The sequence below is a fragment of the Kogia breviceps genome, chromosome 4, assembly GCF_026419965.1.
Source record: "Kogia breviceps isolate mKogBre1 chromosome 4, mKogBre1 haplotype 1, whole genome shotgun sequence".
Classification (NCBI taxonomy): domain Eukaryota; kingdom Metazoa; phylum Chordata; class Mammalia; order Artiodactyla; family Physeteridae; genus Kogia; species Kogia breviceps.
In genome coordinates this window covers 115584286-115611260 of record NC_081313.1, presented here as the reverse complement: position 1 = coordinate 115611260, position 26975 = coordinate 115584286, and the positions used below count along the sequence as shown (strand labels likewise).

General features: G+C 40.7%; 1 protein-coding gene across 1 annotated transcript; it reads left to right on the top strand.

Annotated features, from left to right (window-relative positions):
* Positions 1-415: 415 nt before the first annotated feature.
* Positions 416-23419, top strand: CDC25C (cell division cycle 25C). The gene is made up of 14 exons (XM_059061281.2): positions 416-622; positions 1332-1426; positions 2134-2179; positions 3945-3978; positions 4094-4183; positions 5136-5204; positions 7742-7900; positions 17583-17735; positions 18936-19037; positions 20041-20103; positions 21375-21473; positions 22010-22143; positions 22529-22640; positions 22841-23419. The coding sequence occupies exons 1-14, from the start codon at positions 426-428 to the stop codon at positions 22988-22990; spliced, it is 1503 nt and encodes a 500-aa protein (XP_058917264.1). The 5' UTR covers positions 416-425; the 3' UTR covers positions 22991-23419.
* The last annotated feature ends 3556 nt before the right edge of the window (positions 23420-26975 follow it).

Genomic DNA, 26975 nt, shown 5'->3' with positions numbered 1-26975 from the left:
GTAAGCCCAGAGCTGTGTCCTCCTTGGAATCACGGGCCTCGCAAACAGAGGTTAGGGGGACAAAACAGGCATTATCGCGAGTTAGGAGACCTGAGTTCCTTCCTGTCAGGAGTCACGAGTTGTGTGGCTCGTAACAAGTCCAGGTCCTCTTCTCATTCCATCTTTAAGGTCCTGAGGTTGCCTTTCGGTAAGTTCAGGTTCCGCTGGAAAGGCCAAGCCGCTTCGGGCAAGTGCTATTTAACCTTCAAGCCAAGATGTGATTCAACGTTTAGGAATGCCCCCTCCCTCAGTATTGATCCGCTTGGTCGCTGCTGGAAAGGGTGGAGGAGGTTCTGACAGCTAGACCATCTGTGATGTACCTGTGTAGATGACGTTCTCCCTCTCTTAGCTAGGTTTTATTTTTTCTTAGTGAGAACTCGGAGACCATGTCTGCAGAATTCTTTTCATCTACAAGAGAGGAGGGAAGCCCTGGCTCAGGACCTAGTTTTAGGTCCAATCAGAGGAAGATATTAAACCTGCTCCTGGAGAGAGATACTTCCTTTTCCATCAGTTCAGATCTCCCTAGAACCCCAGTGGAGAAGAAACTTTTTGGTGATTCTGCAAATCTAAGCATTTTGTCTGGGTAAATCCACTTTTTCTTTTCACATCTTATCTCCTTTGCTCTTCTAAACAGTTTTTGGGTTTTTAAAAATTATCCTGGCTCAGAGATCAGGGTTTAAGTCTTAGCTCTGCCCTTGACTAGCCATGTGACCGTTTTGAGTCTCAGGCTTCTTTTCTGTGACATAATATCTTACTATCTTACTAGGATCTTGTGAGAATCAAATGATGTGATGTCTGGGAAAAGCCTTTGAAAACTTTATTGCATTATATGAGTTTCCATTTTATTAGTACTACTGTTAACGTTACTGTTACTGTACTTCAAATTCTGGTCATGCCATGCCTTGATGCATCAGCTAGCCAACAAAGTTGGAGAATCACAGATCAGAGAAGTACTGGAGACTCCAGAGAGAAATCAAATCTGTGTTGTTATGTTGCTCAGGGCAAAAGATGTGTGGTCAAGACCCACCTCAGCCAATTTTTAAAAATTACCTTGTCTCAATATGTTGGTGAGGATAAAATGAGGTACAGATTATTAGAGTAGAGAAAAGGTGGGAGATTTTTCTCAGCCTTATCTGAAATATTTCCAAAAAACAATTAGTTTTATTTGGACACTGCTCAGATTATGTGATAGTCATTGAGGGGTGTTTCAAATGAAGATGATAATATGATCTTTGCCTTTTAAGGATATTACAACCTAATGGGAATCTTGATGTATTATTATGTCTCAACAGAGAAACCCCAAAGCGTTGCCTTAATCTTTCGAATCTTAGCAGCGGGGAGATGTCTGCCACTCAGTTTACCACTTCTTCAGACCTTGATGAAACTGGTAGGGAAAAGGGAGGTAAAAGCCTCAAGGGAAGGAATAACTGTTAGGGGTGAGGACAGAGTAGTAGGATAGAAATGGAAGGTGGTAAAAGTAAATAGAGAACCTTGAAGATGGAATTCTTTGAGTACCTAGAGGATTTTTGAGGAGAATGATTCAGCCAATGGGAAGAGAATTGACCCCAATAGGAGTCACTTAGCATTGAGAAAGTTAGACAAGAAGGAATATTTTGTTGACTGATTGTGGGAATGAAAGTGGTAGTTAAAGATGAAAAGTTTTATGCCTTAGTCTAATCTCAGAAGAGGCAAAGAAACCAACATAAAGAAATACTTTGTAAACTAATTCTTATGTGTTTTTATAGGATGTGTACCCCAAAGGAATGTGTTTTACTAGTCAACCATTTTAGTATTTGTTCTGATTTCATTCCTGAGTGATAAGCTTTTCTTTCTACTCATGGAAAAAATCTCCATAGGTTAGCATAATGCACTGCTTCTCAGAATTTTTTCTTTCAGTGACACATGTAAATTCTTAAGTTTCCTTGAACTTGTACCTTATACCATGGTACCTTGTACCATGAAACTGGTACCTATCAAGAGCCTTTGTGTTCACAAGGCCAGCTTTTGAAATTAATATGGCTCACTGGTAATGAAGAAAATGAGAAGGAAAGACAAAATGCATGGACAAGAATAACTCTTCACATCTGATTGCAGGTCACTTGGATTCTACAGGACCTGAGGAAATACAGTTAGCTGGGATGTAAGTTCTTTTGCTAAATGAACCCCATTCTAAAGCCTTTTCAGGACTGGCCTGGGGATTTTATCCTATGCAGACTCTGTAGAGTAGAGATTGTTTCACTTTAGATGTAAGTGGGCTTGGGGGCCTAGATTCTTCCCTTGAAATGTTTTTAGGTTTCCAAGATCTAAATTGTGTTGTGAAAATGAAGGCTATTCATTTTAACCATCACATACAATCAATATTGTCTTTAGAATGGAGGAGAATGGTATACTGCACTTAGACCGAGTATATATATCTTAGTGGTTGAAACAGAGTGCAGGCTCTGGAATCAGAGTGTCTGGATTCCAGTGGCTTACTACTACTTCACCAGCTGACTCTGACAAGTTTCTTAATTTCAAGGGACCTCAGTTTCTTTATTTGTAATAAATAAAAATAATGGAGATAATAATAGCACTTTACATAAATGGCTGCTGTGAGGATTAAACGAAAATGTGTACCTAATGCATACCATACATTTTATAATGTTTATTATTACTGTTGAAGATTCTTTGTTGGAGATCTTTTTTAAAAAATTAATCTATTAATTAATTAATTTTTGGCTGCATTGGGTCTTCGTTGTTGCGTGCGGGCTTTCTCTAGTTGCGGCGAGCGGGGCTATTCTTTGTTGTGGTGCACGGGCTTCTTATTGCGGTGGCTTCTCTTGTTGTGGAGCACGGGCTCTAGGTGCATGGGCTTCAGTAGCTGTGGCACGCGGGCTCAGTAGTTGTGGCTCGTGGGCTCTAGAGCACAGGCTCAGTAGTTGTGGCGCACAGGCTTTGTTGTTCTTTGGCATGTGGGATCTTCCCAGACCAGGGATCGAACCCGTGTCCCCTGAACTGGCAGGCGGATTCTTAACCACTGAGCCACCAGGGAAGTCCCATGTTGGAGATCTTAAAATGTTCAATCAGAGAGTACGCAGAACTGAAAAGTAATTTTAATTCAACTTCTTAAATTTATCATAAATTTTCCATTTGACTGTTTTACTCTTTTTATAGTATTATTCTTTGATGTTTAGATGAATTAGGTGCCACTTTCATGCACTAGGGAAGGCTTTCCATGAGTTTTTTGTTTGTTTGTTTTGGGGTTTTTTTTTTGCGGTACACGGGCCTGTCACTGCTGTGGTCTCTCCCGCTGTGGAGCACAGGCTCTGGACGCACAGGCTCAGCGGCCATGGCTCACAGGCCCAGCCGCTCCGTGGCATGTGGGATCCTCCCGGACCGGGGCACGAACCCACGTCCCCTGCATCGGCAGGTGGACCCCCAGCCACTGCGCCACCAGGGAAGCCCCTCCATGAGTATTTTTAATCAATACATGTGAAAATTTTACTTTATATTGCCTGTATTTTCTTTGAATTGTTTATATGTCCTAACCCAAGTAAACTAGATAAAATCTGGAAAGGGAGGATAGAAATTCATAAAAAAATAAATATTAACTCCCAATAGTCAATGCTGAAAAATTAGTAAATTGTAAATTGTGTCTGCATAAGATGTAGGACAAACTCATCATCTTTGATGCATATCTATATATATGGTTATGCCAGTGAAATGAGGTCCTTATCCCCAGGATGTCACTCAATGTCTTGATATTTACCACAGAGAACACCCTACATATTGTTATTGGAAGAGACATATCAACTAGGTACAGGTCTCCTAGAATTGAAGAAAGGAAAAGTGGGATGTCCCAAGCCACTGAACAATAACCAAATCCTATTTGGGGTTTAACTGACTGGCAGTTTTTTTATCTACAGGAATTATCACCAACACCTTGTAAAATGCAGCCCAGTGAGTAACTCATCTTTCTTGGGTCTGAGTTTGTTTGTCAGATGGGAAGCAGAGGGCTTCCAGATTACCTGTGGCTTGAGGATGCTGGATGTTCTCAGAAAACAATCTCTTGTAGGCACAGCTGCTTTGTAGCACTCCGAATGCTTTGGACCATGGCCACAGGAAGAAAGATGCAATATGTAGCTCATCCGCAAATAAAGAGAATGTGAGTGTTTTAATGGAAACCCACTAGATCCATTAGCAGTTTTCTTCCTTTGAGTGAAGCAACTAACTCATCAGTATCATTATGAGACCTAGAGCTGTTTGTGCCTCAGTATGCTAGACAAGCAAATTGCATCACTATGGAAAAAAAATTCTTTATGGTTTGTTTTGTTTTTACCCTTTAAGGTTTGATCCTAGCTCCAAGTCTTCCATAGCAGGTCATCATTATTACTCACGTTCACTTGATTGCTGTGTAAGGAATTTAGGACTTTTTTTTTTAACAGATAGGGATAACTTACATAACTTGTTAACATATTCTTTGCATGGCTTCATATACAAGTCTAGGTTTCTTAATTTCTTCTTATTTCCCCCTTAGCCCAGCTTCTTAGCCCCTATTCTGAGGAAGTCATTTTCCTTTTTTGTCTGAGTCTCAGACCATCCTTCAGTTCCAAGCTGAAACTGGCCTCTCCAAAGCTACCTAATCGCTGAGATAATTCTCTAACTAATCCCTTCAACTAATCCCATTTTCTAGCTATCTTTTTTCTTTTCCCTGCTTCCCATCCTTTCCCCCAGGTCAGTATCTATAAAAGATAGCTGCTGTTCTTCTTTGCTCACATTGCCTAAGTTATGCCCATGTTTTTGGCTGTTCTAATCAGCTTTTTCTTGAATTACAGTCCTTCTAATCTCCCTTTATAATCACTTTTAAAAAATCTCATCATTCCTTCCCCTCTCAGGCTCCCTTTTTCCTCCCTTCCTTTGGCTTGTGATCATAAAATTAGTGCCCTCCAGAGCAGATCTACACACCATAACAAATCCAAAGCATAATTTGTATTTTCAGGGTACGTGGTCAACCTTGGTTACATATACTGTGTTTTGTAAGGATTATTCATGGCTTCATCAGATGAAATGTTTTTGACACTTCTCTTCCTCCAGCCAATGTAGTTTTTCTTATGCAGGAAAACAGCACTTCAAAGCCCTTGGAGTGGTGGGTACCCAGGAACCTGAGGTCCCCTCTTTTTCTACTGGTGAGTCACTGGACATCTTCCTCAAGAGTCAACCGAGGTATTGTGGGATAGAGGATGATAGATCTGGATTTATGCCCCTTTGAATTTTTCAAAGCTGACTTGGGTGAGAAAAGAGGTTGGAGAAGTAACCTTTGAGCAGGGAAAGGGAGGAGATGTCCTCTGATCTTTTTATTCATTTAAGTTTAAGGAGAAGAAAAAATTCTTAGGGCTTTAAAAAAATTTCCCCTTTATTCTTTAAGTGTTTCCGCCCCCCCTTCCCTGATTTTAAAAGTACTATGTGCCCATTGTGAAAATGGTATAAAAATAAAGTAAAATATAAAAAAGAAAATAGCTACCTCATAGAGAAAAACCACTATTAACAATTTACCTCATTTCTTTCAATCTTTTAACCATGTGTACAGTTTTACAAAGTTGAGGTCATATCATATATATAACTTCATATCCTGTTATTTTAAGTTAATATTAAAACTCTTAGTAAACATTACTTTTTAAGGGATGCTTTTATTCTAACACCTAGGTACAATACTTCCCGATTGTTGGACACTTAGGAGTATCCACATTTTGATTTTACAAATAATGCTATCATGTAAGTTCTTGAGCACAAAATTTTTGCCTGTTAAAATTTTTTAAATTTAGGATTAGTACCAAGACACATAATTACTGGATTAAAGGGTTTAAATATTTTTTAAGATTTTTGATACATATTGCCAAATTCCTTTCCAAAAAAAGTTCTAAGAATTTACATTTTGAGGAGCAATCCATGGCTCATTTGGATAATTTGTTATCACTTTAAAAAATTGCTAATTAGATGGGTAAGATGTTTTATGTTAAAAATAATTAGTAATTATTTCATGTGACTATTAGCCCTGTATATTTTCTCTAGTGAATGATTGTGTCCTTTGTCCATTTTGCTACTGGAGTGTTAAGTTACCCAGGCACTCACTTGTTGTGATTTTTTCTTTTTTTTTTAAATTGAAGTACAGTTGATTTACAAGGTTGTGTTAGTTTCAGGTGTACAGCATCACTTGTTTTTAATAGACTATGGACTTAAGATACTCCAGAGATTTGGATTCTAATCTCAACCCTCTGGGAAAGCCATTTTAACATATCCCATGCTAAGTAGATAAAGTTGATCATGTTTCAGATTTTTGATTTCTTGGAGTAGGGGAAGACTTGGAGCATGGTAAATTACTACATAATCTTCTGTATATGTGTGTGTGATTTTTTTTTAATGTAGTAAAATATACATAACATTTACCATCTAAACCATATTTTGTGTACAACCCAGTGTCATTAAGTACATTCACAATGTTGTATAACTATCAGCACTATCCATTTCAGAATTTTTTCATCCTTCAAAACAGAAGCTGTCTACCCATTAAATAATAACTGCACTTTTCTCCTCTGGTAACCTCTAGTCTCTTTTCTGTCTCTGTGAATTTGACTATTCTAGGTACTTCATGTAAGTAGAATCATATAATATTTGTCCTTTTGTTTCTGGCTTATCTCACTTAGCATAATGTCTTCAAGGTTCATCCATATTGTAGCGTGCATCAGAATTTCATTCCTTTTTATGGCTGGATAATATTCCATCGTATGAATATACTGCATTTTGTTTATCCATTAATCTGTTGATGGACATTTGAGTTGTTTACACCTTTTGGCTATTGTGAATAATGCTGCTGTGAACATTCGTATAAAAATGTCTTCAAACCCCTGCTTTCATTCTTTGGGGATATATACCAAGAAATGGAATTACTGGTCATATACGGTAATTCTGTGTTTGATTTTTTTGGGGAACCACCATACCGTTATCCATAGCGACTGCACCATTTGACATTTCCCACAGCAATGTACAAGGGTTCCAATTTCTCCATATCCTTGCCAACACTTGTTATTTTCTGGGGTTTTTTGTTTGTTTGTTTAATAGTAGCTATCCTAATGGGTACAAAGTATCTCATTGTGATTTTGATTTGCATTTCCCTAATGACTAGTTATGTTGTGTATCTTTTCATGTGCTGATTGGTCATTTGTATATCTGTGGAGAAATGTCTATTCAAGTCCTGTTTGCTTCTGTTGTTATTGTTGCTATTGTTATTTTTGCTAATGTTGTTAAGTTGTGGGAGTTCTTTATATATTCTGAGTATTAATCCCTTATCAGATATGTGATTTGCAAATGTTTTATCCTATGGGTTGCCTTTTCACTTTTTTGATAGTATTCATGTGATTTGCAAATATTTTATCCTATGGGTTGGTTGCCTTTTCACTTTTTTGATAGTATTCTTCGATGCACAAAAGTTTTTAATTTTGATGAAGTCCAGTTTATCTATTTTTTCTTTTGTTGCTTGTGGTTTTGTGTAATATCCAAGAAATCATTGCCAAATCCAAGGTTGTAAAGCTTTCCTCCTATTTTCTTCTAAGAGTTTTATAGTTTTAACTCTTACATTTAGGTCTTTGATTCATTTTGAGTTAATATCTGTATATGGTGTAAGGTAAGGGTCTTGGATAGTTTTTAATATTGTCAATATAATTCATAGGACAATGGAAACTTGGTGGAAAGTGAAATGAAACATCTGGGCAGTCCTATTACTACAGTTGCAAAATTAGATAAAAATCCAAAGCTAGGAGAAAACCAGACAGAGGAGATTTCAGATGAATTGATGGAGTTTTCTCTGGATGATCAAGAAGAGGCTAAGGTAAAGTACTCTCTGATGGTGTCTTTGCATTTTTCAAATTCCTTCATTCTTTTTAATTAATTAATTAAGTTTTTGGCTGCGTTGGGTCTTAGTTGCAACACGCAGGATCTTTCATTGTGGCGGGTGGGTTTCTTTCTAGTTATGGCACGTGGGCTTCTCTCTAGTTGTAGTGCACAGGCTCCAGACCGTGTGGGCTCTGTAGTTGCAGCGCATGGCCTTAATTGCCCTGCGGCATGTGGGATCTTAGTTCCCCGACCAGGGATCAAACCTGGGTCCTCTGCATTGGAAGGTGGATTCTTAACCATTGGACTACCAGGGAAGTCCCAAATTCTTTCATTCTTTTTTTTTTTTTTACAAATTTATTTATTTATTGGCTGTGTTGGGTCTTCGTTTCTGTGCGAGGGCTTTCTCTAGTTGTGGCAAGCGGGGGCCACTCTTCATCGCAGTGCATGGGCCTCTCACTGTCGTGGCCTCTCTTGTGGCAGAGCACAGGCTCCAGACGTGCAGGCTCAGTAGTTGTGGCTCATGGGCCCAGTTGCTCCATGGCATGTGGGATCTTCCCAGGCCAGGGCTCGAACCCATGTCCCCAGCATTGGCAGGCAGACTCTCAACCACTGAGCCACCAGGGAAGCCCCCAAATTCTTTCATTCTTGAATAAATAATATTGTGTATCTAATACGTTGCAGCCACTGTACTATGTGGTAGGTCTGCAGAGATCAAGAAGACATGGTCTCTATACTCTAAGGGCTACCTGACTGATAGGGTATCAGGTCATCATGGGACTCTTATTACTGCTGGGTGAGAAGGTTCGTTAGCAGTTTGGGTAGATCACCATCAACGTAATATTGTGTAAGTGATGCCTCCAGAATAATAGCAATAGATGGGATATACTTAGCATGATTTTTTAGGCATTTTACAATATATCTTTTGGTCTTTCATCCTCCCCATATCATTGAGAGGAATATCTGAAGCCTGTGGCTTATTGGCGATGTACTGAAATATCAAAGATAGTTTCTGAGGCAGTTAGATTTTCTGAATCAACTTCATTTCTTTGAAACAAATATGTGTAGGGGTGTTATTTGTTTTTCGTTTTGGCCTTGCCTTGCGGCATGCGGGATCTTCCCTAACCAGGGATTGAACCCGCGCCCCCTGCGTTGGAAGCATGGAGTCTTAACCACTGGACTGCCAGGGAAGTCCAGGGGGTGTGTTTTTTAAACTTATTCATTTTACAAGGTAAATATGATATAGCTGAGTTAGAACCCTTGGATTCTGGTCCTCATTCTCTTATGTAGTTATGACCATAAACAAGACACTTAACCACTCTAAGGCTCAGTTTCTCAAATATAAAATGAAGAGCATAATGATAATAAACACTTCTACAAGAGAATCATTGTTAATATGATAAAGTATTAAAAGCAGTTTGTAATAATATACCTACTTTATTATTGTTAATAAAAACTAGTATAAGCTGTTAACAACATTCAATAAGTATTTATTAGGAGGTTGGTATGCACCAGGTGCTGTGCTAGAACTAAGAACAGAGTCATGATTAAGATGGACAAGATTCCTAATTTTCATGTAGTTCCTATTTGTATTTTTTCTAGTCAAGAAGATAGATAATGCAAGTAAGTCAATAAATAAGATAATGATTGTCAAAAGTGCTATGAATGGCAGAGTGATAGGAAAAAAGGACCTAGGAGTTTGGGATGGTACTACTTTTAACTTCAATCTGAGTAACTGGAGAAATGGTGACACTGTAATGAATTTGAAAAGAAACGTGAATTCAAAGGGAATAAGATGTGTTCAGTTTTGGACATTTCAGTTAGAGGCAGTAACAGGAAGCTTAAATGGAAATACTGAATGAGGAGTTGGAACCATCAGGACTGGAAATGTATGTTTCAGAACCATGTGCATAGAGGAGAAAATGAAGGCTAGTGACTCCAAGTTTAAAAGCAGAGAGAAAGTTTGTGAAGAAGGAGTAATAGCCACTGAAGAGTCTAATGAGGTAGATACATAACAGGAATAACATCATTCAAGGATCAGAAAGGAGAGATCTAGGGCACAGAGGTGTCAATTTTATTTTCATCACCCCACACAGAAATTCTTTGTAGAGTTGTATAGTTTTAGCTCTTAAATTTGGGTCTTGTTCCATTTTGAATTAAGTTTTGCTTATGGTGTAAGGTAAGGGTCCAATTTCATTCTCTTGCATGTGAATATCCAGTTTTCCCCACCCTATTTGTTGAAAAGACTGTCTTTTCCTCATTGAAAGGTCTTGGCACCATTGTCAAAAATCATTTGACTGTGTATGTGAGGGTTTATTTCTGGACTCCCTAGTCTATTCCGTTGGTCTAGGTGTATCTTTACAGAACCATAGTTTCAATTACTGTAGCTTTGTGGTAAGTCATTTTATATATTTTTTATTTCACATAGTATATTTGAATATATTCTCCTTGAAAGAAGATTAGGGTTAATTAGCCTTGGGTATTATGTTTTTCTGACCACCATTACCAATCCTGATTGAAGGATGACTTTGAGATAATTTGGGATTAGAGGGAAAAGTCAAGAGCATGGGAGTCAATGGACCATATTGGTCTAAAAAGTATTGACTCTAGAGCCAGACTGCCTGGGTTCATAACTTGACTCTGCCACTTTTACCTGTATGGGTGAGTCATATGATCTTGCTATGCCTCAATTTCTTTTTAATTAATTAATTGATTTGTTTGTTTGTGGCTGCATTGGGTCTTCGTGCCTGTGTGTGAGCTTTCTCTAGTTGTGGCGAGCGGGGACTACTCTTCGTTGCGTGCTCGGGCTTCTCACTGGGTGGCTTCTCTTGTTGCAGAGCATGGGCTCTAGGTGTGTGGGCTTCAGCAGCTGTGGCACACAGGCTCAGTAGTTGTGGCTCGCAGGCTTGAGAGCACAGGCTCGGTAGTTGTGGCACACAGGCTTAGTTGCTCCATGGCATGTGGGATCTTCCGGACCAGGGCTCATACCAGTGTCTCCTGCATTGACAGGAATATTCTTTTTTTTTTTCTTTTTTTAAACATCTTTATTGGAGTATAATTGCTTTACAACAGTATTTTAGTTTTTGCTTTATAACAAAGTGAATCAGTTATACATATACATATGTCCCCATATCTCTTCCCTCTTGCGTCTCCCTCCCTCCCACCCTCCCTATCCCACCCCTCTAGGTGGTCACAAAGCACCAAGCTGATCTCCCTGTGCTGTGCGGCTGCTTCCCACTAGCTATCTATTTTATGTTTGGTAGTGTATATATTTCCATGTAACTCTCTCACTTTGTCCCAGCTTACCCTTCCCCCTCCCCAATCCTCAAGTCCGTTCTCTAGTAGGTCTGTGTCTTTATTCCCATCTTGCCCCTAGGTTCTTCATGACCTTTTTTTTTTTTTTAGGTTCCATATATATGTGTTAGCATACGATATTTGTTTTTCTCTTTCTGACTTACTTCACTCTGTATGACAGACTCTAGGTCCATCCACCTCACTACAAATAACTCAATTTCGTTTCTTTTTATGGCTGAGTAATATTCCATTGTATATATGTGCCACATCTTCTTTATCCATTCATCTGTTGATGGGCACTTAGGTTGCTTCCATGTCCTGGCTATTGTAAATAGAGTTTCAATGAACATGTTGGTACATGACTCTTTTTGAATTATGGTTTTCTCAGGGTATATGCCCAGCAGTGGGATTGCTGGGTCATATGGTAGTTCTATTTGTAGTTTTTTAAGGAACCTCCATACTGTTCTCCATAGTGGCTGTATCAGTTTACATTCCCACCAACAGCAACAGTGCAAGAGGGTTCCCTTTTCTCCACACCCTCTCCAGCATTTATTGTTTGTAGATTTTTTGATGATGGCCATTCTGACCAGTGTGAGATGATACCTCATTGTAGTTTTGATTTGCATTTCTCTAATGATTAATGATGTTGAGCATTCTTTTTTTTTTTTTTTTTTTTTTTTTGTGGTACACGGGCCTCTCACTGTTGTGGCCTCTCCCGTTGCAGAGCACAGGCTCCGGACGCGCAGGCTCAGCAGCCATGGCTCATGGGCCCAGCTGCTCCACAGCATGTGGGATCTTCCCGGACTGGGGCATGAACCCATGTCCTCTGCATCGGCAGGTGGACTCTCAACTACTGCGCCACCAGGGAAGCCCCTCTTCCTTCTTTTTTATTATAGATATTTACAGCTATAAATTTCATCTAAGCACTGGTTTAGCTGCATTTTTCATTTTTACATAAGTTTTTGTATGTTATATCTTCATTCTCATTCATCTCATAGTATTTTCTGATTTCCCTTGTGATCTTTTTTTTTTTTTTTTTTTTTTGCGGCACGCGGGCCTCTCACTGTTGTGGCCTCTCCCGTTGCGAAGCACAGGCTCCGGACGCGCAGGCTCAGCAGCCATGGCTCATGGGCCCAGCTGCTCCACAGCATGTGGGATCTTCCCGGACCAGGGCACGAACCCGTGTCCCCTGCATTGGCAGGCGGATTCTCAACCACTGAGCCACCAGGGAAGCCCCCTTGTGATCTTTTTTGACCCACTGATTATTTAGGAGTGTATTAATTTCTACATATTTGTGAGTTTTCTAGATTTTTTTCTATTATAAATTTCTAACTATTCCATTGTGATCAGAGAACATACTTTGTATCACTTCAATCCTTTAAAATTTATTGAGGCTTTTTTTTTGTCCCAGTATATAGTCCATCCAGGAGAATGTTCCATGTGTATTTGAGAAGAATGTATATTCTACTGTTGTTGGGTACAGTATTCTATAGACATCTGTTAGATCTAGTTGGTTTATAGTATTGCTTCAGTTTTTGAGCTTTCTAAAAATGGAACCGTACAAAATGCGGCCATTACTGGCCTTGCTATTCTCACCAGGGCATTTGTTGTTCCTTCAGCCTGAAACACTCTTCCCCTGGGCAAACATGATTTTCTCCCTCATTTCGGTCTCTTATCTCCACATATGTCACCTTAACAGAAAGGCCTTTCCTGACAAACTTCTAACCCCAATATTTTTCCTATCTTTTATCCTTCTTTATTTTTTACTTACAACACTTTTCACTACATGAAAGTACAGAGTATATTCATTTGTTTGTCTCTTCCACTCTCTGATTCACTGCTGTGTCACCTGGTATGTACTTAAAAATTGTCAAACAGGTACGTGAATGTGGGAGTCTGGAAGTAAGAGCAGAAGTCTTGAGAGAAAAATTTGAGAGTCATCAGCATAGAGGGAAAGTTTAAATTCATGGGTAGAAAAAAGTCACCTATGGCAAGAGTGAGGAGATTAAAAAAGGGCCAGCTCCTAGCCCTGAATCCAACATCTGTTAGAGGTTTGGTAGGTGAGGAAGCTTGACAAAGAAGACGAGAAGGAGCAACAGAGAGGTAGAAGCATCACATTTCTTTTAGTAAACAGTTGTCTATACTAGGACTAAACTAAGAAACTAGGCTGTGCCATTGAAGCTAAGTAAGAGATTAGCCAAGTCAGTGGAAGGCACTGTGAGATTCAGGATGATACATGGCTAAAGAAGTGACTGTCTGGGGCTTCCCTGGTGGCGCAGTGGTTGAGAGTCCGCCTGCCGATGCAGGGGACATGGGTTCATGCCCCGGTCCGGGAGGATCCCACATGTCGCAGAGTGGCTGCGCCCATGAGCCATGGCTGCTGGGCCTGCGCCTCCGGAGCCTGTGCTCCGCAACGGGAGAAGCCACAGCAGTGAGAGGCCCACGTACCGCAAAAAAAAAAAAAAAAAAAAAAAGAAGTGACTGTCTGATGTAACAACAAGAAGATTGTTGATAACCTTGACAAGAGCAATAGAGCGGTACAGACAGAAGCCAAGACTGTGTGTGCTGAAGAGCGTATAAGCCATGAGGAGATGATGATGCCTCCTCAGTTTACAAAGTAATAATTATCTAATCTAACCTTTTTATAAAATCTGCAAGTAGAATTGAACTTTTCTTTTTTCTGGCCTTTGCAATGCTTTAAAACTCCCAGATTTGGAAAGTGTTCATTGATTCCTTAAACAATAAAAGCCATTAGTTGGTAGATCTAAGACAGCTGGTCCTGGGATCTCCCCTCACCAGCTTCTGGTAACTGGGAAACTTCTACCTGGCTAGACAAATCTAAAGTATCATCATCATCATTCCTCTATGACCTAGCACTTATACTCCTTGCAATAAGTTGCCATTTGTTTTTATATAAATGTATTGGAAAGTATCTGTCAAAACAGTAGTGGCTGTTTCTGTTTTTTAAAGTAGTTTTTTGCTATCGTTTATTTCTGGCTTCTTGTCCTTGGACAATATGAAACCCAAAGAGATGTTTATCACCTTCGTTATCACCATCGCAATAGCTACCAAAAACCTAAAGCTTCAGTGCAACAGAATAGAGATTCGAGAAATAGACCCATGCATATATGGTCAATTGATAATAAACCAAGACACAAAAGCAATTAAATGGAGAGAGCATGGTCTTTTCAACAAGTTGTCCTGGAGCAATTGAAAATCCATCTGAAAAACAAAAACAAAAACTTCAATCTATACTTCACACACCATATATAGAAATTAGCACAAAATGGATCATGGGCCTAAATATAAAACCTAAAACTAAAACAACTGAAGGAAAAAACAGGAGAAAAATGTTTGTGATCTTGTGTTAGGCAAAGATTTTTTAGATGTAATACTGATAAATGGATACATTTCACTTAGTAGGTAATTAATTCAAACTCTTTAAAATGAACCCTTAGCTTAATTATTATAGTGTGTTCTAGAGAGGCTCTTTTGGTTAAAAGAAACAAAGATTGCACTAAGGCCAGCAAATTTGAAATTCTGATCTGGCTTCCTCCTGCATTCTTCTCAGGGCAAAACTGAAGTTATATGAGGGGAAGTCTGTCATGGAGGCTGGGTAGTCTGCTCCTCAGTTCTTCACCACATTTCCTCTACCACCATACCTTTAGTTCATCCATCCATTCATCATTGGCATCATGGCCTTGACTATATCTCTTGGCTTCTTCCTTTTAATAAAGCTTTGGCTTCTGCTGCTGCCTAATTATTTTGATATTTTCCAAGTTAGACTCCCAGAGAGGGAACCTGATTGGCCCAGGTTACGTTTATATATTCTTGACCACTAAATAGTAATGTTCAGTCAGCAATATGGTCCAGTCACTAGTGGCTTCGAGTAGGGTTGTAGAAGCATAGGGAGATGACTCGCAGGGGTCCAAAGGAAAAGGTAGGTATAGAATGTTGGTATATCAAATGTGAACTGTACCTTCAACTGGTACCATGAACAATGGAGTTTTCCTTAGGACCATGGGTGTGACAAACACTGTAGTGTAGATATAGTTATTATAAAGTAAAATACTGATGTTCATATTTTCTTCTCCTAGAAACCATTTATTATCAATATGTGTTCTAATTTTGGCTCTCTTATCTCTTATTTAGGAGGTATAGCACCCTCCTAAATCAATCCATGGCAATTAGTGAGGTGAGTGTATAAAGAAGGAAACAGAGGATAAGAATCTTGGATTAGGGGCTTCCCTGGTGGCGCAGTGGTTGACAGTCCACCTGCCGATACAGGGGACACGGCTTCATGCCCTGGTCCAGGGGGATCCCACATGCCGCGGAGCGGCTAGGCCCGTGAGCCATGGCCGCTGAGCCTGTGCTCTGAAACAGGAGAGGCCACAACAGTGAGAGGCCTGCGTACCACCAAAAAAAAAAAAAAAAAATCTTGGATTAGTTGAAACTTGCCATCAGAGGTCTTTTAATATATCCCCCTGCCTCTGGGTATATAACACACATATCATGCCTTTCAAAGAGACAATTAGTCCATCCTCCTGTATTTAGTCTATTCCTGGTCCAGCAACTCCCAAGACTAGTTCTTTGTGGTATTTAATCTACTTTTTTCCTGATGGGCTTCATAGTATCAATCCTATAATGGTCATCCTGATATTAGATTCTAGTGTTTTCTTTTCCCTTGCATGCTGCTTATTTTGCTATATTTCTTCCCCATTCATCCCCTTTAAGAAGGCTGAATGACATTTTTCTCTCACTCCACAGGTTGAAAATATTTAAAAAAATTTTTTTTTCCCAGAAAGTTCCAAAAAGTAAGCTTGAATTTGCCCACACAGGAAACTACTTACATAACATTTACATTGTATTAGGTATTATAGGTATTAGGTATAGGTATAGGTATTAGCTGTATTATAATCTAGAGATGATTTAAAATATACAGGAGGGACTTCCCTGGCAGTTCAGTGGTTAAGACTCCACACTTCCACTGCAGGGGGCATGGGTTCGATCCCTGGTCAGGAACTAAGATCCCACATGCCACGCAGCATGGCCAAAAAATAAATAAATAACATACAGTATACAGGAGGATGTTCATAGATTATATACAGATACTACATGGTTTTAAGTAAGGGACTTGAGCGCCCCTAGATTTTGGTATCTGTAGTAGTCCTAGAACCAGTCTTTCAGATACCAAGGGACAACTATATACTCTTGCTTCTTAGTACTTTTTCACCCAGGCTAACTTTTTTGGCTTGTCATCTTCAGTTTTGTCTGGGTTCTTAAATCTTGATTGTCAGGGTCTTGGGCTTCCTTGGTGGCGCAGTGGTTAAGAATCCGCCTGCCAATGCAGGGGACATGGGTCCGATCCCTGGTCCAGGAAGATCCCACATGCTGCAGAGCAACTAAGCCCGTGTGCCACAATTACTGATCCTGTGCTCTAAAGCACATGAGCTACAACTACTGAGCCCTCGTGCCACAACTACTGAAGCCCGCGCACCGCAAGTACTGAGTTCGCATGCCACAGCTACTGAAGCCTGCATGCTCTAGGGCCCACGTGCCACAAGTACTGAGCCCATGTGCTGCAACTACTGAAGCCCGTGCGCCTAGAGCCTGTGCTCTGCAACAAGAGAAGCCACTGCAATGAGAAGCCTGCGCACTGCAACAAAGAGTAGCGCACACTCACCGCCATTAGAGAAAGCCCGCGTGCAGCAAGAAGACCCAACACAGCTGAAAAAGAAAAATTGTTTTTTGATTGTCGGGGTCTTAGGATCCCTAAGAGAAACTATCATATGACTGGAGGAACTAAGCTTGCATTTGCTTTCTTCTATAAGAATTGTTATATATAAGATGGTCAGGTCGAGAATTTGGCTTGATTTAAAACATCTAGGAGAGGGCTTCCCTGGTGGCGCAGTGCTTGAGAGTCCACTTGCCGATGCAGGGGACACGGGTTCATGCCCCGGTCCGGGAAGATCCCACATGCCGCGGAGCGGCTAGGCCCGTGAGCCATGTCCGTTGAGCCTGCGCCTCCGGAGCCAGTGCTCCGCAGCGGGAGACGCCACAGCAGTGAGAGGCCCGCGTACCGCAACAAACAAACAAACAAACAAAAACATCTAGGAGAGATGGAACATCATGCAGTCTGAGGAGAAAGATGTTAATGAGGAGGGGAAGACAGATTGCTTACCTGGGGCATTGTTTCTCAAACTTGAGTGTTCCTAGGAATCACCTGGGCATCTTGTTAGAGAGCAAATTTTAACCTAGCAGGTCTGGGGCGAAGCCTAACATCTGGGATTCTGCATTTCTAACAAGCTCCCAGGAGATGTTCACAATGCTGGCCTGCAGACACACTTTAAGTAGTAAGAAACTTGGGGTTTCATATTTCCAAACAGGCATCTGTGAACAGGAGCTGCCTGTATCACTCCTTTTCGTTGCCAGACAGTTTGAACAGTCCAAGACTGAAGCAGATGGTAAAATTCAAGGACAACACAATACCAGATAAAGTAAAAAAGAAGTATTGTTCTAGCCACAAAGAGCTCAGGAAGGTAAGAAACTTTTTAAGAAGACAGACTCTGTAATCTTCTCTCTCGTCTTCTCCACTTTTCTGGCATGGGGATTGCTTTAGTACATCTTTTGGTCTTCTTCATTACTTTTACTTTTATCTCTTCTTTCCATCTTCCTGTTTTCTTTTCTACATCTGCATCCATATATAAAATATTTAATAATAAATATGTTATATTATATTATAATTTTGGAAATGATGTCATTGTATTGTCTTCCCAACCCTCTTTTTTAAGATCTGAGAGAGTACAAGGAAACTTTGATTAGTAAGGACATTTATTGTTGTTTTATATGCATTCTGAGAGAAATAGCATCCTAGAGCACAAAGCTATTTACATAATTTGCTTTTGTGGAAAGCAAATTCTGAAAATCTTAGCCCTCATCCCCTATCCCTCCTTTAAAAAAAATCTCAATACATTTGGCTATTTTATAAAATCAGTGTATGACGTTACAGAAAAATGGAAAATGCAGATAAGCAAAAAGAAGCAGTTGCAAAATGCCCATAATCCCACAGGCCAGAGATAATTACTGTTAATACTTGATGTATAGTCTTTCAGACATTTTTTAATGCAAATGTTTTTTCTTTTATTAAAGTGGCATTATAGGGCTTCCCTGGTGGCGCAGTGGTTGAGAGTCCGCCTGCCGATGCAGGGGACACGGGTTCGTGCCCCGGTCCGGGAAGATCCCATATGCCGCGGAGCGGCTGGGCCCGTGAGCCATGGCCGCTGAGCCTGCGCGTCCCGAGCCTGTACTCCGCGACGGGAGAGGCCACAACAGTGAGAGACCCGTGTACCGCAAAAAAAAAAAAAAAAAAAAAAAAAAAAAAAAAAAAAAGTGGCATTATAAAGTACATGTTTTCTAACCTACTTAATGATATCATGTCATATTTTCATGTCAATGAAATTTACAACATACTTTTTATTCCTTAATAGTAATCTATAGTGTGTGGATATGATTTGTTTAATCAAGATCCTGTTATTGATCATTTATTAGAAATTTTTCTCTGTTGTAAACATCCTTACAGCCAAATCTTTGCACATATCTTCATTTTCTTGGTAAAACAAGTGGAATTATTAGATCAAAGAGTATGCATATTTTTAATGTCTCCCTCCACTCCTTCCATCCCATGGTTTTTAAACCTTTAACATGAGGACTGGGGGTGGGGGGAATCTTGTTGTCTTCAGGGCTTAGGTATAAAGAAAATGGTCTCCCTCTGTGACATTAATATGACTCAGATGCTGGAGGAAGATTCTAACCAGGGGCCTCTGATTGGTGATTTCTCCAAGGTGAGTTTGGTTACACCAGTCCTATATTTCATCCTGTATTTTGCATCTGAATCTTCTCTGCTTGCAGAGGACACTAGGTGTAATTAATTATGCATCTTCACCAAGTACTCATTGATAACCTGAAAGTGCTGTAGTGGTAGATCTAGGCCCTAAGCCTTTCATGAGAAAGGATTCCTTATTCATTCTGGGAGTATCCAGAGCAGAGGGGATGATAAGAGGCTTTCTTTTTTATTTTGGCTGTACCATGCAGCATTCAGGACCTTAGTTTCCCAACCAGGGGTCGAACCTGTCCCGCCTGCAGTGGAAGCACGGAGTCTTAACCACTGGACTGCTAGGGAAATCCCAAGTATGAGGCTTTCTACTTTTTAAAAAAATATATATTTTAAAATTATGTAAATCATACTTGGTCACTACAGAAAAGATGGAAAATGAAATCTACCCCAAATCTTGTCTGTATTATTGCTTTTATTTAATATTTTTTTCGGTGTATATTCCTGCAGACTTTTTTCTATGTATTTTCACAAACACACATTCATGTACACAAATACACTTTTTTTTTCCATGTTTGTTTTGTGATCTGCTGAGGTTTTTATTCCCTCTCATTTGATGTAACAGGAACATCTTTTCATGTCAATAAACAGTTCTGCTTCATCATTTCAACACTTTTAATAGCAGCACAGTACTTCTTTCTTTCTTTTTTGGCTGCCCATAATTTCTTGATAAATCCTTTCTTGTAGGATATTTACTTCTACAATTTTTCCTTATGCACTATACCAAGGTGGACATATTTGTAGCTAAATCTAAAACTTTGTACACATCCGTAATTATTTCCTTAGGATCAGTTCTTGGAAATGAAATTGCTGCATATGCACGTTATAGAGACCATTGATTTCTGAAGGCATCTGAGGTTTTAAATGTCATTTGGAAAGGACAGTATATGGGTCATGATCTCAAATTTGGGTATAGAGAACTTGCTGTTATTTCAGCTCTTGGGTATTTCTAGGTATGTGCACTGCCGACCGTGTCAGGGAGACACCAAGATCTGAAGTACGTCAACCCAGAAACAGTAAGCAGATTTCTGGAGATGGTAACTGGTTACATAAGCTGCCATCTGGTCTGTTCTGTCCCTAAAATCCCCACTTCCATTTGTATTTATTTCTGTGTTCACTCATATAGGCTCTTTATTCAACTGAAGCTGTATTAAATGACTCTCTTTTATATGCAACTTTGTTTTTAATTAAACAAATGATATATAATTGTTATGAAAGAAAGGAAGGAAGGAGGAAGGGGAAAGGAAAAAAGTAAAAATCACCCAGTTAGGCTGAACTTACATCCTGATTTGCATGTTGCAATCCCATTTATGCCTACTAGTGTAGGGTAATTATTAATAGTGTTCTCTTTCACTCTCAAAAGTGTCCCAGTTTGTGCAGTAATTATTTGGTCACTTTACCCATAACCTCACCACCAGAAATAAGCACTAGCAATACTTTCCTTATGGCCTTACACATTTTATTCTGGCATAAGTTTTATAAAAATAGGATCATAATAAACATGTAATTTTGCAATTAGCTTAGTAAGACATTGTAAACATCTTTCTATAGCAATAAAAAGATATCTATATTATCCTTGTAATGGCTATGTAATATTCTGTTATACTGATAATGTCAGTTGAATATTTAACTAAACCCCTTTTATTGAGTATTTAAGTTATTCGTAGTATTTTGATAATATGAAACAATGGTGAGATGAATATTATTGTGCCCTATCTTTATGTACTTTTCTGTTTACTTAAGATGTTAGGAAAGAAATTGTTGAAAGTGTAGTTGCATTTATTTTATAAGTATTTACAAAGTCCCCTCCAGAAAGGTTGAACCAATTGACATAACTACACGAAGCTTAAGTTTCCTCTTCTGGATATCACCCCTTTCCTTCCATATCCCTTTTGGGAAACTTGCTTTCTAATTTTACAGCAGAGAGTGGGGAATCATTTCTCATTTCTTCTTGTAAAATCAGGAGCTCTAGCTGCTACCTGTGCCCTTACAGAAGTCCTTGGGTATCTTCTCAGAGGCTGACTGTAGCCATGCCTGCCTCCAAATAAGTAGCCTGCATGTGGTTTTCCCCAATGTCCTGGCAATACCAGCTATTTTGGTTCTCCAAAAAGGCCATTTCCTATTTTATCCTCTTATGTGGGGTGGGGCTGCATCACTGCCATATTTCAACCATAGGGGGACTTTGGAGGCTGGGCGTACAGTGGAATGCTGTGCAAATCAGGAACTGTGTGACTGGCTCTTCTCTCCCTCAGAAGAAGCAGGATATTCAATCATAGTTTCTGTGCAGGTGGCTGCCTTGCTTTTGGGGAAGTTCCAGGGTCTGATAGAGAAATTTTATATCATTGATTGCCGCTATCCGTATGAGTACCTGGGAGGACACATCCAGGTAAGGTTACATTGAGGACTTAGCAGAGAAGGGGCTGGGGGTAGCTCTTTATTGAGAAGTCTAGACAAAGGGTCCTGTGAACTCTAGAACCAGGGCAGGCATTATACATTTGGAGCACATCAAGGCTGTCAGTCCTCATTCCTTTTCTAATTCTGTGTACTTTGAGCAATTTACTTCCCCTTTCCCTCTTAGACCAATCTCCCTTTTTTCTATAGGAGCCAAGAGCTCCTACCTAGAAGTAAAAACATTCATCCAAGGACTGAGAGGCACTTTTCAAACACTTAATGCTTACAGACATTCCTCACAATGACCCCTACACTTCAGGCAGTTCCATTCTATAAACATTTATTGAGCACCTACTACATACCAAGCTCCATGCCAGGTCCTGGGGGTAGATTCAGGTAGATTGCCTCTCTGAAAGTACTTATAGTCTGGCCTTCCTGAACCAAATATTTCAAGATGGTATTCCAGTTATTTCTAAGTGTTGGCCCTGTTCACAGATCCTTAAGGAAATACTTAATAAAATTCTTTTACAGGGAGCTTTAAACTTGTACAGTCAAGAAGAACTATATAACTTCTTTCTGAAGAAACCCATTGTCCCTTTGGATACTCAGAAAAGAATAATCATTGTGTTCCACTGTGAATTCTCCTCAGAGAGGGGTCCCCGAATGTGAGTGTCTACACAGGGTAGGGTGGGTGATGGAAATGGATCTTGAGTAGGGACTTACAGCCAGGGAACCTTCCCAGATCAGTTCAGACAGAGACTGAATCAATGAATGCTTTCCACTGAAGTCTGAAGAATGTTAGGGAGGTGGAGGAAAGGAGTTTCTACAATTCAAAGGTTTGAAGCAGTGAAGGAAAAGGGATTGGGAATTAGGTACCAGTGGAGCAAAGGAGAGAGTGGTGCTACTTGGACCTTGTTTTGTAAAAATAGATCTGGAGTTCCTTTTGAGGGTTAGCAAAAGTCTATTCTTCCTCCCCTTCCCTGGTGAATAGCCCATGGAATCCTGAACTTGCTTCTTTCCACCCCACCCATCCCTGGATTTTCTCTAAAGGTACCGCTCTCTGAGACAAGAGGACAGGGCTGTGAACCAGTATCCTGCACTGTACTACCCAGAGCTGTATATCCTCAAAGGGGGCTACAGAGACTTCTTTCCAGAATATATGGTAAAGGATGGGGCACATGGGGCAACGGGGGAGCCCAAACTGGGGGAAGCCTACTTTAGCATGCAGCTCCCAGGTCCTGCAAAGCCCTCTGAGAAGAAGCTGCTGCTCCTTCTTAGCCACTACTTGCAGCATCTCTGTTATACCTAGTAGGCAGACTGCAGGCATCAAGAGGACCCCCTACTCTGTCCCCTGCCTTTCAGGAGCTGTGCGAACCACAGAGCTACTGCCCTATGCATCACCAGGACCATAAGGCTGAGCTGCTGAGGTGTCGAAACCAGAGCAAAGCATGGGAAGGGGAGCGGCAGCTGCAGGAACAGATTGCCTTACTGGTGAAGGATGTGAGCCCATGATATCAGATCACCCACTGGCTGCCTAGGACTCACCAAAAGACGCTGTAGAAACCCTAAGCAGAAAGAGGCCATCTCCTATGCAGCTAAACCCAAGATGTTAAAAGGTGTCAGCAAACCAACAGGTTGCCACCTACTGAAATCCCAGGCCTGGGGACTGGTTAGGTGTCAGTAGAGCTGCTGGCTGGTGGGAAGTCGTGGAGCTGGCTCTATAAGGCTGGAGCCTTGGGTTGCATAGAGATTTGTGTTGCTTCAGGGAGCTGTTGCATTCCTCTTCCTAACTGCTTGAGTCTCCTCAGAGGTCAGCCACATCTTTTTCCCCGTGGGCTTCTGGCTCTGCAAGAGAGAGTTGCCCATCTTCTTTCTCTATATTTTCCTTCGTTTCCCTCTCTCACCTTTTTTTTTAAATGGGAAAATAAACATTGAAGAATGAGAAATGCGATTGTGAGCCCAGTCTGTTCCTAGAAGATGTGTATAAGGAAGTAATCACCATATTAAACTCCTTTGGACAAAGATGTAGCCATCTCTATTCATAGCTGAGGCCAAGGTGCTTTTCTCCACACCATGGTTCTCAAAGTTTGGGCCCTGGTCCATCAACATCATCTGAACTTGCTTGAAATGCAAATTTTCACAGCCCACTCCACACCTACTAAATCAGAACATCTGAGGTTAGGGCCCAGAAATCTGGGTTTTAAAAATCTCCTTTTCAGGTGATTCTGATACATGAAAGGCTTGAGAACCACAGCTCTGGAATTAAGGAAAACCTTTTAAATTTCATTCTTCAGCAATGTTCCAGGCTTTCCTTTCCTAGAACATTCCATAGTATGAGTTGCCTAAAAGTGTGCCCCAGATTCAACACTCAGTGGTATCAAAGCTCAGAAAACCAAAATAATTGCCATTCTCTAAGGCCGAGGGATAGGTCTGAGTTGGCCTCAAAAGGTTCCTTATCTACAGCCTCAATGCAGTTTTGACTTTTCCCATTTTCCAAAGTTTTTTTCTCCACTCCACTTCATGTCTCACAGAGGCAAGTTTAGGATTTAGGATGGTTGGAAGTATATGAAGTTATATGAAGATAGGAATAAAAGAAAGTACCAAGCAAGATCAGTTAGACTTCAGAAAGATATTTTAAATTGCATTCTTCAGTGTTATCCCAGGCTTTCCTTTCTTAGAGCTCTTTAAGGTGAGTAGGCTTTTGTCTCTGTAGTAAGGTACAGCCCTACTTGGCCTGGGTGGCAGTGGAATTAATTGAACATTGTCTTCTCTGGCATTAACCTAGTAGTAGTGATAGCTCAGGATGAGAAAAGGACAAAGGGCTCTGAAGCCTAGACTGACATAGAATGGAGACAAAAATGATATCTTCCCAGGTTCTGGAGCAGGGAGACTTTTTAAAAGTGAGTGGGAGGGAAGGAGGGCATTAGCCATAGGGCAGCCCAACAGTGTGCCAGAGTGACTGGATTGATTTTTGCAAGGTTCGCAAGTGCTGTTCTCCCGGAATGCTGCGTGCTTGCCTCACAGCAGAGGGCACTGCTGTATTCTCTAAGCCAGCCACTGCAGCCTGTAGCCTCCACTCCTAGCTGGAGTGTGTCTGTCCAGAGGGAGGCTCCCTCTCTGACCTTCTGCCTAAGCCCTTGAGATCAGAGCTTAGAAGGGCCGGGGTTGGGGAGGGGGCGGGGGGAGGAGAGAAAAGCTTCTGCTACATCAGGTGGAAATAGCTGAGGGAAAGATGCTGCTTCCCTGTCCCACTCCACACACTTCCCCCACCAAGCAGGAACTTCTAGTTGCCTGAGTAGGAAACTGCTGGAAGCACCTCCACTTCCAAGTGTGACGAGGGATCCCTGACTCACTGCCTACCCTCGTGGGTCATTTCCTGATAATTCTCCCCAAAAAGGTATAAGCAAGTCACTACCTGGGAAGAGACCGGTGCACAAGTGTTCACATTTCAGTAATCTTAAACGGAAATTCTGAGTTTCAACACATAAAACTAGGGCTTAATCAGCTGTCTACTTTGTGGAAAATTATATTTGCCTAAAAGGCAACATTTTCCCATATAGTTTCTTGTGATATCTTCCCACTGTATAGGTACCACATCACTTAATTCATGTTATTTTCAGGAACAATAATAATAGTAGCTAACAACTTTTCAGTTGTTTACTTCATGCAAGACTTCATGAACTCACTTTATATATATAAACTCACTTTTACAACAATCCTGTGAGGCAAGTATTCACTATTATGCATATTTTACCAATAAAGAAATTGAGGAACAGAGGGATTGAGTAACTTGTTTTTAAAAAAATTTTAATTAATTAATTTATTTATTTTTGGCTGCATTGGGTCTTCGTTGCTGCACGCAGACTTTCTCTAGTTGCAGTGAGCGGGGGGGCTACTCTTCGTTGAGGTGTGCAGGCTTCTCATTGTGGTGGCTTCTCGTTGTGGAGCATGGGCTCTGGGCACGCAGGCTTCAGTAGTTGTGGCACGCGGGCTCTAGAGCACAGGCTCAGTAGTTGTGGTGCATGGACTTAGTTGCTCCGCAGCATGTGAGATCTTCCTGGATCAGAGCTCGAACCCGTGTCCCCTGCATTGGCAGGTGGATTCTTAACCACTGAGCCACCAGGGAATTGGCAGGCAGATTCTTAACCATTGAGGCACCAGGGAAGCCCAAGTAACTTGTTTAAAATCCCACAGTTAATGGATGGCAGAATTGGGATTTGAACCCAGGCCGAGATGGCTCCAGAGTCTGTACCGTTAATAGATTTTGCTGTTACCGAATCCTTATCAATGAACAATGTGTCTTTCTAAGTTGGCACTGTATTAGGTGTTACATGTGTTAAGAGCCTCAATTGTCGGTTCTTGAGAAGTCAGGGCCATAGGGTTTCTGGGGTTTGACAAATGAGGCTAAGGGCAGACACTAAGACCCCAGCTCAGGAACCTCCACACGTGGCTATATAGGGGGTTAGCTCTGCTCTGGTGTCCTTGCACTGACTGGTATTCCTTCATCATGAAGTCAATAAAGAATGGAAGCCTTTTGGTCTGAAAACTGCTTCCTGTTTGATTCTCAGCCCCAGGACCTGGCTGACCTCTGCTACAGAGAGGGAAGCATTTCCCTTTCCTTACCAGGCATATAAAGTGGGAGGCATGGACGATTTTCTTTCCCCACTCATTTCAGGCAAATGTTAGGGAAACACCAGTTTCTCTCTAGGGATGTCAATTCTAAGTACCACAGGCATTCAAATATGACACAGTTCCTGCCCTCAAGAAACTGACAAGGTAGAAAATGATTCTTTTTGTTCCCATCCCTACAAGCACTCTGGCCCACTAGTATATTCAGCAAAAGGAAGAAGAACTAGCCTTAGCTCCAAAGCAGTAGGTCCGGTGTTGGGGGTGGCTGAATTCATAGAACAATTAACTCCTGCCCGCCTCCTGGGGTGATATCATTCCATGTTCACTATGTGCCAGGCAATAAGCTAAACCCTTTACTCAGTGTATACTTGTTTAATCCTCACAATGGTTATATGAAGTGAATAATGCTATTAATTTTACAGATGAAGAAACTGAAGCACAGAAAAATTAAGTGACATGCCTGAGATTACCCAGCATGTGTTGGAAATGGCATTTGAAACCAGGTAGTCTGTAAAGCTTGTTCTCTTAACTGTTTTTCACTAAACTGCTAACACCCTGGATTAGCTAAGGATAGCAACAGAAATTAAAGCTCAACAGTGAGAGAGGGCTTGATAGAAGGCAGAAAACCGAGATTATAAATGAAAGTGGAGTTAGATACAGAGTCTTTGGACCTTTGAGCCCCAATCAGTGGTTTGCAAGGCCCTCCCAGGGCAGTTTGTGTCTTAATCATTTCTGCACCTGGCACAAAGCTGAACCCATAATCAATCTCAAAAGACATTATTGAATTGAATGATGGCTGAGTAACATCTTTGTAGAAAGGATTGGCTCATTTGTCATTACCCACAAGGTTCCCAATAACAATGCTGCT